This window comes from Arachis hypogaea, chromosome 19, assembly GCF_003086295.3.
Source record: "Arachis hypogaea cultivar Tifrunner chromosome 19, arahy.Tifrunner.gnm2.J5K5, whole genome shotgun sequence".
NCBI lineage: Eukaryota > Viridiplantae > Streptophyta > Magnoliopsida > Fabales > Fabaceae > Arachis > Arachis hypogaea.
This window is the reverse complement of record NC_092054.1, coordinates 139,687,094-139,699,592: the sequence shown is the minus strand read 5'-3', so window position 1 is coordinate 139,699,592 and position 12,499 is coordinate 139,687,094. Positions and strand designations below refer to the sequence as shown.

General features: G+C 29.3%; 2 protein-coding genes across 2 annotated transcripts; one reads left to right on the top strand and one right to left on the bottom strand.

The window, feature by feature from the left end:
• Nucleotides 1-323: 323 nt before the first annotated feature.
• On the top strand, nucleotides 324-5,304 carry LOC112776400 (SEC12-like protein 1). Its single transcript, XM_025820559.3, has 10 exons — nucleotides 324-906; nucleotides 1,230-1,330; nucleotides 1,649-1,781; nucleotides 1,900-1,991; nucleotides 2,474-2,573; nucleotides 2,671-2,743; nucleotides 2,845-2,965; nucleotides 3,808-3,927; nucleotides 4,547-4,617; nucleotides 4,743-5,304. The coding sequence occupies exons 1-10, from the start codon at nucleotides 730-732 to the stop codon at nucleotides 4,931-4,933; spliced, it is 1,179 nt and encodes a 392-aa protein (XP_025676344.1). The 5' UTR covers nucleotides 324-729; the 3' UTR covers nucleotides 4,934-5,304.
• Nucleotides 5,305-6,239: 935 nt separating this feature from the next.
• On the bottom strand, nucleotides 6,240-8,123 carry LOC112776033 (small ribosomal subunit protein eS4y). The gene is made up of 5 exons (XM_025819983.3): nucleotides 7,940-8,123; nucleotides 7,541-7,618; nucleotides 7,244-7,424; nucleotides 6,968-7,065; nucleotides 6,240-6,839 (listed from the first exon to the last, which is right to left on the bottom strand). The coding sequence occupies exons 1-5, from the start codon at nucleotides 7,940-7,942 to the stop codon at nucleotides 6,405-6,407; spliced, it is 795 nt and encodes a 264-aa protein (XP_025675768.1). The 5' UTR covers nucleotides 7,943-8,123; the 3' UTR covers nucleotides 6,240-6,404.
• Between the last annotated feature and the right edge of the window lie 4,376 nt (nucleotides 8,124-12,499).

The window sequence follows — 12,499 nt, the reverse complement described above, 5'->3', positions numbered from 1 at the left end:
ATATATATTAAAATTAAATTAAACTACATATATATTTATATATAAATATATTAATAATTTATTTTAATAATTAATTTTAATATATAAATAATATTTTTTAATAACTTAATAGCATAAAGGATTTTACAAAATTATTTAATTACATATATTTTTTTAATAATTATTCACGAAATTAATAAAAAAATAATTATTTTTATTAATATAATGTTAAGTAATTAAAAACATATGTAAAATTGTTTTATATTTATAATATATTAAAATTAAATTAAAAATTAAATTTAATATTTAAAAGATGATATCATCTTTCTCTTTTCAAAAATTGAAAAAAAAAAAAAGATAAAGTGATCTTTCTAATAACAGTAACCTTGAGCCAAACAAACAGCTCTTAAATCTGAATGATATCTTAACACAATTTTGTTCCCCATCATCAACCACGTTAAAGAAACACCAACTAAAGACATGTCTGCTTGTTCAACATGTGGCATAATAAACCTCGTGTGAACTGCAACAATTTCTCTTATTAAAGAAACACTAAATCCCTTTTGTGTCCTTACTTTGCTTCCGCTGACTTTGCTCTTTCACATACACACGCTCTCTCTCTCTCAGATATTTTTCAATATAAAATCCCTCCAAGCTTCCCAATTCATTGATCTCAGAAAAGAGCTTCAGTATTTCTGGCACCCCAATTGAGAAAAGAATCGAACTTGGAATTTCCCCCGAGACATAACCATGGAGAACGGTGATGGGTCCCCTCAGGGTCCGGTTACATGCGGGTCGTGGATTCGGAGGCCCGACAACCTTAATCAGGTTGTTATTGGAAGGTCAAGGCGCGGAGGTTCTTGCCCTTCTCTGCTTCAAATTTTCTCCTTTGATCCCAAAACCACTTCTTTGTCTTCCAAACCTCTGGTATTCCCTCCACACCTTTTCTCAAAATATGTTCCATATTTTTTTTGGTGACAAAATATGTTCCATATGAGTATGTATATATATATATATATTTGTTGATAACACTAAATGAGTATATATTTGTATATGAATTACTTGTTTGAAGGATGAATTTGTTGAAGATTTTAAGCTGAAGAATTGTTGTGGAGAATTTGTGTTGTTGAGAACTGTTTTATGTGTTGACTTTGTGGTTTGATGAATTCATGTGAAGTCTGAGAGGAGATTTTGTTCTAATTAGCTTTTTTGGTTGATATCTTTTTTTTTTTTCTTAATTTAATTTTCAGACCACATTTGTGTTTGAAGCAGTGGATGGTGATCCAGTTGCTATTGCTGTCCATCCCAGTGGGGACGATTTTGTGTGCTCCCTCAGCAATGGTAGCTGCAAGTAAGTGTCTTTACTTATGAGCTTCGAGATTGATCCTATTATCTGAATTTATCGGTTGAAAATTTCTTTAATGATTTATCTCAATTTTGCATTTCATAGTTGCAGTTACTGTCACTTTCAATAATCTCACAATCAGAATTCCGATACCTTATATCAATTTACCATATTATTTTGATAGTTTCTTGTTCTAGTTTCCTTGGAGTAGGGGAATGCTTGACAATAGCCATAGTTGTTTCTTAAGCATGATTAGCTTATATTTCGCTTTTAATTAACTGAAAAATCAAATATAAGTCGACGTATTTATATGTGCTCATGCAGATTGTTTGAGCTGTATGGTAATGAAACAAAAATGAAGCTGTTGGCCAAAGAACTGGCCCCTCTGCAGAATATCGGTTCTCAAAACTGCATTACTTTTAGTGTTGATGGATCTAAATTTGCCACCGGTGGGTCAGTAAGTATCGCTTTGAAATCCATTCAATTCAATTGTGTTTCTTTGTTGTGTGACATTTCTAGCGTTCGTTTCTAGAGTTTGATCTTGTATGTTTGAATTCTGTCTGGAACAAGTACAGGACGGGCATATCAGAATTATGGAGTGGCCTAGCATGAACAACATTTTGGATGAACCAAGAGCACACAAATCTGTGCGGGATATGGATTTCAGGTAGGAATACTCAACAAGTCAAACGGATGCATTAACCCTTGCAACCAGTAGAATAGCAATTAAAACTTGATTAGTAGCTAGTGAAATCTTATTTGGAGTTCATGCCATGTGGTTGATTTTTTTTGCATGTTCATCCCTACCATTGATAATTTGATTATGTAGAGATATTTTTTTAACAAGTCTTATATAGTTTCATAATAAATATCTTATTCCCAATACTGATAGTAAAGCCAATTACTGACACTAATTACAAGATATATTTCCCAGTTTAATTAGCACTTTAATACGTTACTTTCAGCATTGGAAAAGTATTGCTAGCCGAATGTAGCTGTGGTACCAGCTAGTTTGAAAAACCATTTTTGTTGTTGAATTTGTTCTTGGACGTAAAATAGTTATGTTCATCTCTTAAATTGCTTGGTTGTACTTGTACCATGCTTTGAAAAAGAAATCTGATTACATTGCTTGGTTGTATCATCATTCAGTCTAGACTCAGAATTCCTTGCTTCAACTTCTACCGATGGCTCTGCAAGAATCTGGAAGATTGAAGATGGTGTTCCTCTAACCACCTTGTCTCGCAACTCGGTATAGTGCTTTTGGCTTTAGAACTTCATAGCATATTACATATGCACAAAGCACACTTGTATCACTTGATCTGAAGTTTATTTTTTCATCTCTGTAGGATGAAAAGATTGAACTATGTCGATTTTCCAAGGACGGAACCAAGCCATTCTTATTTTGTGCCATTCAAAAAGGTATATGAGTGTCTTTATTCAATTATGTACTATATCCTATTAATATGTTGCGATCAAGAATGCGAGAGTTTTATTACAGATATCCTTCTATCTCTGAGCAGGTGATAAGTCATTGACTGGAGTTTGGGACATAAGCAATTGGAATAAAATTGGTCATAAGAGGCTACTTAGAAAGTCTGCTTCAGTAATGGCCATTAGCCACGACGGGAAATACCTTTCTATGTAAGTACCTACAGTTACCTTCTGACTTCTGTTGTTATTTTATATGACCTTATGCAATGTCAAAAATAGAATTTCATTTCAGTTGTCCTCATTAGAGGGAATGCTTTATTGGTTTCCCCCATGAATTATCTGATGTAAAAGATTGTAAACTAACATGTTGATCAGGATACATCCATTTAGCACTAGTTATGCCTTTGCATAAACAAACTTCTTATTCAGGATCAAAACTAAACATTTGAAGTGTTATAGTGAGAATAGGCTTAAAGAGCATTTTTATTAAACAAATTCAGTTTTCATGTTCTTTGTCTTTTTTACTTTTTCTAAATGGCTTAATATTCTACCTTATCACACATTCCTAATGGTTATGTGATCCATTTATCTTTCCTACTGGTGAATTGCATGTATTTCCATAGCCTTCTTGTTAAATTCTTTGAAGTATTTTCCTTGCAGTAGCATTATCGCTTGGTACAGTTTTGCATGGTATTTGTGTACAAGTTTTTGAGAAAAGGATTTTCTTTTTTTTTTTTTATCTAAAGGTGTTTGGTATTTTTGCTATTAGTGCAGCTGGTAGCTTGGGTGCTAGGGTTGTTGCCTTCATAAACCTCTCCTTTTTTATTCTTTCTTTTTTTTTTTTCGGTGTGAAAATTTGGCTCGTAAAAGAAGTGTATGCGGTTGTTTTTCCCCTAAAACTATTGAAAATGAAATGTAAAGTAACTATAGCACATTGGTAACCTATCAATTACTATAACCATTTCGATCAAGACACTTTGAAGGTCGTTTTATTATTACAATCTGTGATATACGTCTCCAGCAGTGCAACTCATCAGCATTCTATATTTCAGGGGAAGTAAAGATGGAGATATATGTGTAGTTGAAGTAAAGAAAATGCAGATACACCATTATAGCAAGAGACTACACCTCGGTACAAATATTGCAACGCTCGAGTTTTGTCCCACCGAAAGGTAAATTCTCTATGCATTATCGGTTCAGTTTGGGGCCTTTGTAATAATAGTGAGCATCATGAACACGGATAGGAAAAGCTATTCCTTCTAAATCGGAACATGCATTGAATTACGGATTCATGTCAACCTTGATTTAATTGGTGAAACCTCTTATTTTCGTTTTCTTTCGGCAAAGCAAGGAAGAAATTCTGGATGCTAGCTGGGATATAATTTATTCGAAAGAAAATTCTTATTAGCCTAGTAGCCTGTATGATGCTTACAAAGCTGAAATCTAGATTTTACTGAGAATATGTTAACCAAGGACATATTGTAACAAAAAGAAACAAGTGTTGAGCAATATTTGGTGACAAAGATTTCTAAAAGATGGCAAGAGAAGTTCCTTTCTTCAATACTAAATGGATATTGGATAGCATGAATTTCATCTTTGAGCAAATTCCATGTTCCCTGTTTGCACCCTATAAGAATAGTTGTTTTACATTTTTACTTATTTTGTATATAAATTATATCTTCATCGCAGCCCCTTGCACTGCATTTTGGACTTAAAAGCATAGACTTGGCTTACTAAACTCAATTTTTTTTATCTTCGCTATTCACCTGGGCTTCGCGCGTGACTTCGCAGGGTCGTACTTACAACCTCGGTAGAATGGGGACCATTGGTTACAAAACTCACTGTACCTAAAGACTGGAAAGGTTTCCCCCTCTCTTTTGCACCCTTGCACACACATGCGCGCGCACAGCCACCACTCCCTTCTGTGTCCATTAAATAATGATGTCTACTCACAATAACATTTTTCATTTTCGTTTCAAACATGCAGAGTGGCAGATCTACTTGGTGCTTTTGGGATTGTTTTTGGCATCGGCTCTTGCATTTTACATATTCTTTGAGAACTCGGATTCGTTCTGGAAGTTCCCAATGGGAAAAGACCAAGTGAGACCAGGGTTTAAACCAATGTCTAGAGATCCAGAGTCCTTTGATGATCATACTTGGGGACCACTTGATATGTGACCCTCCACTTTCTCATTTTTTTGAGTTGTTCTTCAATCATTCTTGTTGCAATGTTTCAGTAGCTTCTCAGTCTCAAGTGTTATCAAACATTCATCTCAAGACTTGTATACTTAGGCACTTCACTTGTATTACAACTCATACTATAGTTAATTTTAGGATAATTCCATTTTCATTATTATTTTTCTGTTCTTGTTTCCATTAGAGACCTCGTATATTTTGTTCTTAGGTAGTGAAGGGTAGTAAAGAACGATCCTTTTAGCATTTCTTATCCAACAAGGCATCAAGAGGATTATATTCTGTGAGGACTAAGGATGCTTGGTTTACAAAAACAGAATATGCGGTTTGGTTTAATTGATACTTTTTTGTGCCCAGTTCAATGTTCAATTGCAAATTCATTCTCTAAAATACTGTCAACAATAAACTGCCCTCATTAGCATTCATATAAACATTTGATACTTATAATGATTGTATCTTGAAGAAAAAATCTTCAGTACAACACACACGGCAATGCCTTTTATCAACAGATTCTTCATGAATCTTGATTGCAATTTGACTCTTTTTTTCCGAAATGATTGCACAAATAAATGTATACTTAGTTAGGAAGGAGACTGTTTACTTCACGGCTTAGATATATTAAAAATAAATAATTATTATCCATGAAGATTGGGTTTAATCATTTAGGAGAATCATAAATTGACTTAACACCGCGTGGTTTATTTTATTGGCTTGTGCCTTTGTTGCTTTGGTTATGACTAGGAATAGTTCGATAAACTAAACTCGTGAGCTGGTGAGCCAAGCTTGATATTGGAATTGAACTCATAAATTAAATGAGTCAAGTTTAAACTTGGATAAACTCAACTCATTAGCTCATGACCTAACTCAATATATATGTTAGATCTTAATTATTTAAATTTTATATATAATTTTGATGTAAGACAAATAAAAAATTTATAATTTATTGATAAATAAACAATATATAAAATTGATCTTTTTAACGAGACAGACCGTAAGTCAATTTTTGTGAGTCTTACACTACACTTCCGTGTTGCGTTCTTATGTAATCACCATGTGATTTCACGATATATAGACTTTCTTGGGCCTCAAATAAACAAATTGTTATGCACGAATGCATGTCCATGTTGCTCTACGAAATAGTTGGTCACAAAGTCACACTCAACATAAAATGGATCCTACATGTTTTAAGAAGAAAACTCACAATAGTGTGCCACTCTGCCCTATCGATTATTTATGAGAAGAAACTAACACGAGGGAAAAAAAAAAAAAAAGAAATCGAAGATGGGTGATGTAAAGAAATATTTGCTCATAAATATTAAACGGCAAAATCAAGGCATAGTATAGAGCAAAATTTAATACTCAAAATTCAACAGCCAAAAATCTCGAGCTAAGTGAAAACAATAACATTAAATAATAAAACTAGCAAACACTCAAGTCTATTCATCCATAGGGAGATTTATGCAGTAACTGCTTGTTGTGAAGCAATCCTTTTCCTAGCTTCCTCAATGATTGTCAGCTTAATACCCTTGCCCTTGGGAAGTGAAACCCATGGTTTTGATCCCTTGCCAATGGTGAACACATTTCCCATACGGGTTGCAAATTCGTTACCAGTAGCATCCTGAACGTGGATTGTCTCGAAACTTCCCTTATGCTTCTCCCTGTTCTTGATCACTCCAACACGCCCTCTGTTCCTTCCCCCAGTGACCATAACAACATTCCCAACGTCAAACTTGATGAAATCAACGATCTTGTTTTCCTCCAAATCCAGCTTAATGGTGTCATTAGCCCTGATGAGCGGGTCAGGGTAGCGGATAGTGCGACCATCAAAGGTGTTGAGGTATGGGATACCCTTCTGACCAAACTGCACTGAACGAACCTTGCATAGCTTAAACTGCAATATCAACAAGAAAAAACAACTGAGACCATAAAAACAGCATGTTAAAATACATATAGAAGAAATTGACACAACCATCATACAGTCTCCTATTGAATGAATATTCAGCAACCAAATAAAAGTACCTTAGCCTCCTCGTCCCTGATTGAGTGGAGACGGAATCTGCCCTTTGTGTCATAAAGAAGACGGAAGTTCTCATTTGTCTTGGGGATTGATACAACATCTGTAGGAATACATAGAGAAAAGAAAAACAAACTATCATAAATCAACAACTCCTAACACAAAAATTTCAGCTCAAAGTTTCATATGTTCAACCATCAAAGTAACAATAAAACAATAGTAATCATATCAACATGAATCAACGAAGCGACAAATGTTCCGAAATATCAAATGTAACATACCCATGAAGCCAGATGGATACGTCTTGTCAGTCCTGACCTTGTTATCAACAAGGACATGACGCTGCATCAGAATAGCGATGACTTCACGATAAGTAAGAGCATACTTCAACCTGTTTCTCAAGATGAGTATAAGTGGGAGACACTCCCTGGACTTGTGTGGTCCAGAAGACGGTTTAGGTGCCTATGCAGGTACCCAAAAACAAACAAACAAACCACGCATCAATTTCACGCAAGTCTAGAAAATTCACCATGGAAATAATTTGGTAAGTATTAAAAATTACTGAAACTTTTACTCACAAAAGCACCACCAAGTTTGTCAAGCATCCAATGCTTGGGTGCATTGAGCCTCTTCAAATGCTTCTTCAATCCTCTCGCCTGTTGCAATCAGAACAACAAAAATCCAAATTCAAAAACCGGATGTGAACACCATTCCATAATATTACTACACTACCAAGAAACTAACAATATCAAAACAAAAATTCAAACTAACAAGAATACCACAAGAAATTCAATCTATAAGATAGAGGTTTCAGTCCATACACCATGGTAATATTCGCATTCGAAAGATTAACATCAAACCCTATGGTTGCAAAGCACAAAGATTTTGATGCAAATTGAGCAACAGAAGATGAATTAAATGAGTATAGAGATTCAATAAACATGAAATCAGAATGATGAAGGAAGAAGGTAACGAACCATGATGAGAATGCGAGGTGTGAGACGAGATCTGAGGGTGCAACCTAGCTAGGGCTTCAATCGTCTCCTTCCTCCTCCGGCAGCAAGCTCAACAAAATTGAGAAAGAGAGTAGCGGCTACTTAAAAGGTTATTCCATAAACCCTAACTTCACTCCTTCGTGGGCCTCTTAGAACGGCCCAATATGATTACAATGGGCCCAAATAGCAGTTTTTAGGTTTGCGCTGCTAGCTTAAAAACAAAATAGCTGACCCATCGACCAAAAAAATAAAAAAAGCTGACTGAGGGAAAAAACTTGAGAGTTCTTAAATTTCTACTAATTCTCTTGATCAATTAAGTTTGATATTTAGAACCATAGAGTCTGAGAGGCAAGTATAAGTAGTAACTTTTTTCTTGGTGATAAAACTGAAATTATAATTTTAAATTATTCTATTAAAATTAATTTGAATTGTAATAATTTGATTAATAAATAAATAATATGATGTGTATTGTTCGTGTTTTTTTAAATATAGTATTAAATGTATTAACTCGAATGTAGCTATTAAGTGTATAAAAATTATGTTTGAATTATGAATTCTCTAAATGAAATTATCCCGTTTAAAATATTTAAATTATGATTTCAATAATAAATTACAATTATGATTTAAAATTTTTTTTTTGATATAATGTTACATTTTTTTCTTCATTTTACTATTAATATGTTGATATTGTAAGTCTATATTACAGTATTTTACTTAATCTTGACTGAAAAAAAATAGTTACGTGTTTCTATTATTTAATTTATTTAATACACAATGTGCTAACACTAACGATATTTTTAAAAAATATATATTGATAAAAAAAGATATAATATAATTACAAATATAACATAAATAAATAAAATATATAAATAAATGCGAAACCAATATGTTTATCAATGCCTTTGTTAAATTTTATAAATTAGATAATAAATTATGTATTCGATTGCATGGTGATCACATAGATGATCAAGTAATTGGATTGTAAATTGATCTCATAGTGTATATCTTATTTTTTCTCATTTTTGAATGAAAGCGAGAATTAAGGGAGTAAGTAGTAATATATAAAGAAAAAAAGAATTTGCACCACAACACATAATTATAATCTAAAAAAATATTCATATTAAAATTTTACATACTGCAAATAATGAAGATCAATCACAATGTACTGGTCACTTCTCTCTATTTTTGACCATATATATAATTTTTTTGAGTCTACAATCATTCAATAATTTTTTTATTCTTTATTATTAATGTCATCGTATGTGTAATTTTTATAAATTATAATAATTTCTTTATTTATCTATATATATATATATATATATATATATATATATTTATTGTACATATAAAAATATATGTCACATATGCTAATTATTTTTTTGTTATGATTATTTATTTATATATATATGATTATTTTTTATTCTACAATCCAGTAATAATTTTTTATTTTTTATATCCATGCATATTCCCCAATCCCTTTTCATGTGTATGATTAACAATTTTTTTTAAATGGTGATATTTTAATTTTTTTTTCATGTATTTTTATATATTAGCAAGAAAGCAAAATCACGTATTGTGACTCTTTTTCCTTTTTCACGCCTTAATCTTAATTAATCAATCTTGTGTCCAAAACAGATGTTAGTTAATTTTAATTAAATTTTTAATTATTCTAATTTATTAATAAATTACATTTTTCTTAATAATTACATTACTAATCTGAAATACAAAAAAAGGTTATACATATATAAAAAAAACAAACTTAAAAAAAATCATATTAAAAAGTTTAAAAATAACATATCCATAAAGAATAGTCATAATATATAAATTGAGACAACAATTTAAATTTCTCTAAAACTAATTTAATCAAATACTAATATTAGTACTAAATTATTTAAATAATATTTAATCTATTCTAATCCTTAGATACGTATAGATTAGAGTCATTCTCGTAACAACCAACCGAAATAACATCATAAGATCGAATACTTAGAATCGGTACAAATTCAAACTATCTCCTTGTTAAAATTGTCAAATTAAATTGACTTTTATTCTCTTCAATGGCATTGCATTAATGCACAAAAAGACCGGTAGTTTCTAAAAAATATATATAATATGTTATAAAATTATTTTTAATACAAAAAGTTTAAGAGAAAAAAATTTAAATACAGTACCAATCTTTGAATTGCATCTTCAAGGTTGGCACGAATTTTTCAAAATGAACCTAAATTGAGGAAATTCGATCTCATTATATGCTCCACTTCGAATATTTTTTGACAAACGTAGAAAACGTAGAGGGGATGTGACTTGAACTTGACCTACAAAGCTCCTTAGAAACAATTGCCCAATCAAAAAAAATAATAAATTAGAAAAAAATGCTTTAATTCTTAGATTTAGACTCACTAACCACAAAGAAACACTATATATAGCCTTTAGTAGTACAAACATAATTATAGAAATTAATTATTGCAATATCAATTTACCATTATGAACGTTAGTATCATATTTATAGCAATTAGAATTATAAATTTATGTTTAACTTTTTATATAATTATAATTAAGATGTTTTTTAAATCAGTATAATTGTGCATTATTCATTAAATACTAATTGTAATATAATTCTAATAAAGATATTTTTAAAATAAATTTAGAAAAGAGAATAGTGCCTTTATTTTGAAAAGAAAATAAATTCAGGAGAAATTGACACCTTACTTTCATTAGTTGGGGGAAAATTCAATTTTAGTATATCAAGTAAATTATTTTATATAATTATAATAAAGATATTTTTCTAAATTGGTATAATCATGCATTATTCATTAAATGCTAATTGTAATATAATTATAATAAAGATATTTTTCTAACAATAATTTTAGAAGAGAGAATAGTGCTTTCATTACATGAGAATAGTACTTTTTAAAAATAAATATATTTTCCTAAATTAGTATAATCATGCATTATTCATTAAATGCTAATTGTAATATAATTATAATAAAATTATTTTTCTAAAAATAATTTTAGAAGAGAGAAGAGTGTTTTAATTACATGAAAATAGTACTTTCTAAAAATAAAGATATGTTCCTAAATTAGTATAATTATGTATTATTTATTAAATATTAATTATAATATAATTATAATAAATATATTTTTATAAAATGATTTAGAATAGAGAATAGGAAAGTTTATTTTGGAGGAAAAACGGAGTCATGAGAGATCGACACGTTACCTTCATTAGTTGGGGGAAAACTCAGTTTTAGTATATTAAGTAGATTATAATAAATATATTTTTATAAAATAATTTAGAATAGAGAATAGGAAAGTTCATTTTGGAGGGAAAACAGAGTCATGAGAGATCGACACGTCACCTTTGGAAAAAAATTCAGTTTTAATATATTAAGTAGATAGATAATATTATTAATATATATGAAGCAGGTTTATATTGCTATAATTATAGAGACTTACTATAATTATATCAATTTTAATTATAATTATAAATAAATAAAATAAGAAACAATCAAAATTATTTTTTTTTTATAGTTAAAATTTACTGTAAATGTAAAAAATAAAATTACTAATAATTAAAAATTTGATTGAAAAATAAAACTCCATAATCTAAATTTAATTAGTTAACTAATTAATTTTATGTCCATATAATATTATTATTATTATATATTGATTAGAACTATATCAATTATATCAATTATATGAACTCGAAACTATTATTATTATTATTATTATTATTATTGCATAATAGGTTATTAGTCACGTGAATTATTATTATGAAGTCACGTTAATTATGCTTGAAAATTGAAATTGATATAATTTCTATAATTGTCATATACTCTCAATCACATCGATTATGTCAATTTAACTATATTAATTATATTCAAATTATTAATCAATTATTTTAATAAAAATTCTTGCTATAATTAAGTTATTCCTATATTATTATCTTCTATCAATTGTTATAATTAATTCAATAAAAATATTTATTCGATATATATGTTTTCTATATTCATTATATGCCAATATTTATAAGAATGAATTAAAAAAAGTAATATATAAATATAAATATATATATATATATATATATATAATTTTTATATAAAAAAGTAAAAATAAATGGATATAAACTGTATTATAAAAAAAAAAAAATCTATATATAAGAATAACGAAAAATTCAAGTAATTATTTATTGGTTTTTTTTGTTTCTATTACGCTTAATGAAAATAATTGAGTGATCTAAAAAATAAATATAGAAGTGACATGCACACGTATATTAATACAGAAAGAATATATATTCAAAACACAAATTTATCCTTTATCTTCATTAAATATTTAAATTAATTCAGTTAAATGATAATACATTAATTGATAATTAGTTTAATAATATATTAAATAAAAAATATCATTAATTGATAATGAGTTTAATAATATATTAAATATTAATTTGATATAACTATAATGAGGATATTTTTTTAAAATAATATAATCATACATTATTTATGAGCTAATTATAATGCAATTAAAGATATTATTATGACATAA

Excerpts from the sequence above, each read along its gene's own strand:
- LOC112776400 (XM_025820559.3), top strand. The coding sequence starts at position 730 with ATGGAGAACGGTGATGGGTCCCCTCAGGGTCCGGTTACATGCGGGTCG. Across the intron at positions 907-1,229 it reads CTTTGTCTTCCAAACCTCTG|ACCACATTTGTGTTTGAAGC; the intron begins GTATTCCCTCCA and ends TTTAATTTTCAG. Across the intron at positions 2,574-2,670 it reads CCACCTTGTCTCGCAACTCG|GATGAAAAGATTGAACTATG; the intron begins GTATAGTGCTTT and ends TCATCTCTGTAG.
- LOC112776033 (XM_025819983.3), bottom strand. Across the intron at positions 7,425-7,540 it reads ACAAACTTGGTGGTGCTTTT|GCACCTAAACCGTCTTCTGG; the intron begins GTGAGTAAAAGT and ends GTACCTGCATAG. Across the intron at positions 7,066-7,243 it reads GTATCCATCTGGCTTCATGG|ATGTTGTATCAATCCCCAAG; the intron begins GTATGTTACATT and ends GTATTCCTACAG.